The 4,637-nt window shown below is 45.7% G+C and overlaps 1 protein-coding gene across 1 annotated transcript in view; it reads left to right on the top strand.

The window, feature by feature from the left end:
• Nucleotides 1–174: 174 nt before the first annotated feature.
• si:dkeyp-23e4.3 (rho GTPase-activating protein 7) overlaps nt 175–4,637 on the top strand; it is a gene marked incomplete at its 5' end in the record, with an annotated part of 10,447 nt that continues 5,984 nt past the window's right edge. Inside the window, 8 exons of the mRNA XM_014003926.1 lie at nt 175–271; nt 358–439; nt 813–876; nt 1,181–1,692; nt 1,764–1,953; nt 2,108–2,434; nt 2,519–2,865; nt 3,066–3,239. Of these exons, the coding sequence (XP_013859380.1) occupies nt 175–271; nt 358–439; nt 813–876; nt 1,181–1,692; nt 1,764–1,953; nt 2,108–2,434; nt 2,519–2,865; nt 3,066–3,239 (1,793 nt within the window). The remainder of the gene's footprint in view (nt 272–357; nt 440–812; nt 877–1,180; nt 1,693–1,763; nt 1,954–2,107; nt 2,435–2,518; nt 2,866–3,065; nt 3,240–4,637) is intronic.

Below are 4,637 nucleotides of genomic sequence, written 5' to 3'. Positions count from 1 at the left end.
CATCTATACAAAACATGTTGGTATTCATTAAATTCCAGTGAAATATATTTATGTTTGTGGTTGTAATGTGACAAAATATGGAAAAGTTCAAGGGGTATGAATACTTTTGCAAACCACTGTATTTGGGCTCTTAAAGCAGGCAGAGCATGAAGGGATTATAAGTGAATAAATTCTGTTTTTTCCTTCTCGCTGTTTGCAGAGATTGAAGCCAGAGAGGCCTGTGATTGGCTGCGAGCCGCCGGCTTCCCTCAGTACGTGCAGCTGTTCAGAGGTGAGTATTCTGTTCCACGCAGAGTCCAGTCTGAATCATGTCCCCGGCTTTTAGTTTTATTTTTTTACGCCTCGTTTGTGTCTCAGACTGCAGGCTTCCTCTCGACGTCGAGGCGGCGAAACGCGACCACGGCTTCCTGGACGAGGATTCCGTCAGCTCGCTCTGCAGGTAGCGATGGTTTGATTTTACATCCCAGAGAAACGCAGCGTAGCTTCAACTGGAAGATCAAAAACACCGATTAGTTTTTAGATTATTGAGAACAACTGGAAGGATCTGGTTCTGGCTCAATCAGAAACTTCCAATGACATTTTATATTCTAATAGATTCTAGACCATTTCTGACCTTGGTGGCCATCTTAACCCAAGTGCAGCAGGAGGGTTGGAGCTATAGAGGACTTATTGGAGTCGTTAATATTCAAAATATCCACTTTAAAGAAGAACTTGCGTATAAATATTTTAATAAAACACTAGTTTCTACTTACTTTCAGGAGTAAAATAGTTTCTTTTGTTTCCGTTCTTTAACTCATCCGTCTGTCTTTCAGGAGGTTAAATACTTTAAACAAATGCCTGGAAATGAAGCTGGAGCCGAGGAGATCCAAACACCGGGTGAGTTTTAGCTGGAAACATTTTAGAATTAAGATATTTGGACGGCCTTAGAGGAGTCTTCAGTTAGAGACCAGACTAAGATAAGATCCAAGATCGACTGGTCGATCGTGATCGACTGGTTGGGCACCCCTGCTGTAAAGACACATGAACAAGAACAAGAAACAACCCAAAGAAGAAGAGGTTTGGTCGGTCTTTGTCCCAGTGTCTCAGTCTTTCATTGGGGGTCTGATGACACCTCTGTAGTGAGAGTAGGGAGCAGGTGGAGGATCAAATCCAGCTCTGTAAGGATTTTGTCTTCCTCCAGGGGGAAGACTGGGATGAGGAAGACTTTTGCACCATCAGCCCCAAATGGACCTTTGACAGATGGACTCGACGGTGGCGACGCCTCGACTCCAACGATGAGGTCCTCAGTTTGTCCTCCGGTCCAGCCGGGCCTCTGGACCATGATGTCAGCTCTATCCACAGCTCCAACAGCACAGACAGCGACAAGCACCACACGGATCTGGGAGAACTGGTTCCCTCTGCTGTCAACAGCAGTACAACAGAGGAGCAGGAGACCAGCAGGAGCTCCTCTCGTTGCTCTTCTACAAACAGGACCCGGTCCCTGGACACCTCGCTCAGTGGACCTCCGTGCTCCGGAGGAGGATCGTCCTCGGTCAGTCTGGAAACTGAAGGCAGCTTCAGGAACAAACCACCCAGGAGGAAGTGCACCGCTCTGCTGAGGAAGATGGAGAAGCTGAGGGGGGACCGGCGTCACGTTGGTAGACTGGTTCTGGTTCCAGATGAGAAGACGGACCGCCGGGCCCACCCACTGAAGTGAGACTCGTTTGTTAGTCAGATTTCAGACCCATTCAGAGTAAAACCACACGTTTGTTTCATGTCTCCAGTCCACAGGCCCGGTCCAGCAGTCACTCATCTTCAGCGCTGTCGACTCCTCCCACCAGCAGCAGCAGCCAATCGGAGAGCAGCAGCACCATCAGCAYGCCCAGTCCCGTCACCCGGGTCCGAAGGAACTGCAAACGCTCCAACAGTGGTGTGGGCTTGACCCAGAATGATCAGAACCACACAGAAACTGAGGTCAGTCAGACAGTGTGTGAGGTTTCCTAAATTGTGGGATGTCCCGCCCCCTTTCTGGTTCTTCCAAAAAGGGGCGGGGCAGAAAGTGCCTAGATCATAATATTACACTGCAGGCTCTTCTTTTTTAAAAATATTTTCCATCATCGTCCTGTAGATCCTGAACCAGATCAACAGCAGCAGCAAAGACCACCTGGTCTTCCAGGTCCCCCATGGACACAAACCTGGGACCTTCCCTTCCTCCCTGGCCCACAAACACATCTTGTCCCCGGTCATCGACAGCACCTCTGTTAAATGGAGGACCGGCAGTTTCCACAGTAACTGGGGGCAACACGGCTCCAGATGGGGCGGGTCTTCCCTGACTGCTGGAGACCAGAGTCCCGAGTCCTCGGGTCAGATCGTAGAGGCGGACCACCGGCTGAGCGTCTACGACAATGTGCAGCTGTCAGAGAGCGACGGTGGAAGTGACGCCGAGCAGCCAGAGGTGAGTTCAAAAACTGGACAGTTCAGACATTTAGAGGTGGGATCTGTGGACCAGCTCTGAACAGGTTCTTTTAAAACCCTCCAGGTGGATCATCTGATGGCAGGCGAGAACGTTTTCTCCGCCCTTGATGATGTTCTGGAACGAATCAGTGACCTCCAACAGCTGGTCTCCTCCTGGTCTGAGGACATATCTGAAAACGACTTCCAGAGAGGCTCCTCCTCCTGCCAGGACTCACCTGAATGTTGCTCCTCCTCCTGCCAGGACTCACCTGAATGTGGCTCCTCCTCCTGCCAGGAATCACCTAAACATAACTCCTCCTCCCACGTCTCACCTACACATGGTTCCTCCTCCTCTGGCCACATCCATCTGAGGCTGCAGCATCCAGAGGAACCTGAGAACCAGAAAACCAGATCTCCCCGACTGCAGAAAAGGTGAGTCTAATGAAGCTAAATCCAGTTGTGTTCACACTTGATTCAGATTTGAAACCAGATCAGAGTCTTTGAACAGATCCAGGTTCAGATGTGAGGAGAAAAAAATATTTTATTTATGATAATTCAGGTTTCTTTGCTACACTTAGCTTCTATTAGCCTTCAGTTATTCTGGCCTGAGGTCTCAGCTGTGTCTCCTGCAGGGTGAGCCGACAGCTGTGGTGGTCCAGCGAGCAGAACCTGTCCCCCCAGCCCCCGGGTCCAGGACTGGAGGTCCAGTCTGCCTCTCAGATCCTGCTGCTGCAGAAAATGTCTGTGCTGAAACTCACGGCTCTGATGGATAAATTCTCTGGGTCCAGCAGGCAGGGCTGGAGCTGGTGAGGACTTTAAAACATTTACAAACATTTTCTTTTGTGAAAACTTCAGTTTTTCTTGTTTTTGTCTGTAAACCTGAACAAACAGCCCCAGCTGCACCTATCTGACTCACAATATTTGGCTTTAATTAGATCAGGGTTTTACTTCCCACTCGTTTTTAGTTTAAGCCCTCGTGCAAAATCGAGACAAATTAGTTTTAAGTATTATTAATATTAAAAAACAGACAAACACTGCAGCTTGTTTGCTTTGCTGAACTCCTGTGTAAACACATGGAATGCTTGTTTTATGCTTTGGTAAAAACCAATTAGAGTTCCTCACAGGGTGTTACGCTCAACGAGATAAAGCGTTTAAACAGAAACCCCGCCTGAAATGACTCCTCGTAGATTTTCTCTTTAATTTTCAGGATCAGACGTGTGTTTTTGTTGGAGGCTTTGGCTCCTTTCAGTCAGTTTTAAGCATTTCAAACCGTTTGTAGTGGCCATACTTTATTGGAGCACAAAGCTTGTGGGAGAAATCACGTCTAATTATGTCTTTTACAGCAGCTGAAAGAAAACACTGACTTACTGTTTGAGCAAAGCAGGAGATTCAAATTGGTACAAACTGTGAAGTGCAAATTACTTTTGCTCACATAAAAGCACTTGTGAACATTTAGTTTCTTCTGCTCAAACAGAAGTTTAGAATAACAGTGAATACAGCGTCAGGACATTGTTCCTTTTTCTTTCCCTCGAAGCCATGCTGGCATTCACACAATTATTATTTACCCTATCTGGTCACCAACAAAGAGCTTTCATGTTATTTTTATTTATGGTTGAAGAAAATTATTGACATTGTGTCCGTACAACACTAAGATGTTGTTTTAGCTTAGCTTAGCACAAATGCTAGAAATGGCGGGAAAGCTAGTCTCTTCAGAATTATAAACAATTCTAACTTCAAGCTATAAGTCTAACTAAATAACTTTATAACTATTTATTTATTTTACACAAAAATAGAAGCATAAATCTTTTTAAATGAAAATACAAAACTGTTATTCGAGCTAAGATGCTAATGCAACTTCAGTTTTACATTTGTTTTATATTCATATTTCTAAAAATTAGACATTTTGTTTGTAATGCTAGAAAATCAAGAATGGCTCAACGCAAACAATTTCATCATCATTTATAAAAAATGTCAGCTAGCCACGTTAGCTTAGCTCAAAATGTATAACTAGCCAGACACAGCTAGCTTGCCTCTGCTCAAATTAATTAAGATCTGAACTAGAACAATGCAGATGGTAAATGGTACTGAACTTATAGAGCGCTTTTCAAGTCCCTCCGGACCCCCAAAGCGCTTTACACTAACAGACATTCACCCATTCACACTCACATTCACACACTGATGATGGCAAACTACACTGTAGCCAC

The sequence above is a fragment of the Austrofundulus limnaeus genome, unplaced genomic scaffold, assembly GCF_001266775.1.
Source record: "Austrofundulus limnaeus strain Quisiro unplaced genomic scaffold, Austrofundulus_limnaeus-1.0 Scaffold21, whole genome shotgun sequence".
NCBI lineage: Eukaryota > Metazoa > Chordata > Actinopteri > Cyprinodontiformes > Rivulidae > Austrofundulus > Austrofundulus limnaeus.
The sequence above is the reverse complement of the archived record's forward strand: the minus strand, read 5'-3'. Positions and strand labels throughout refer to the sequence as shown.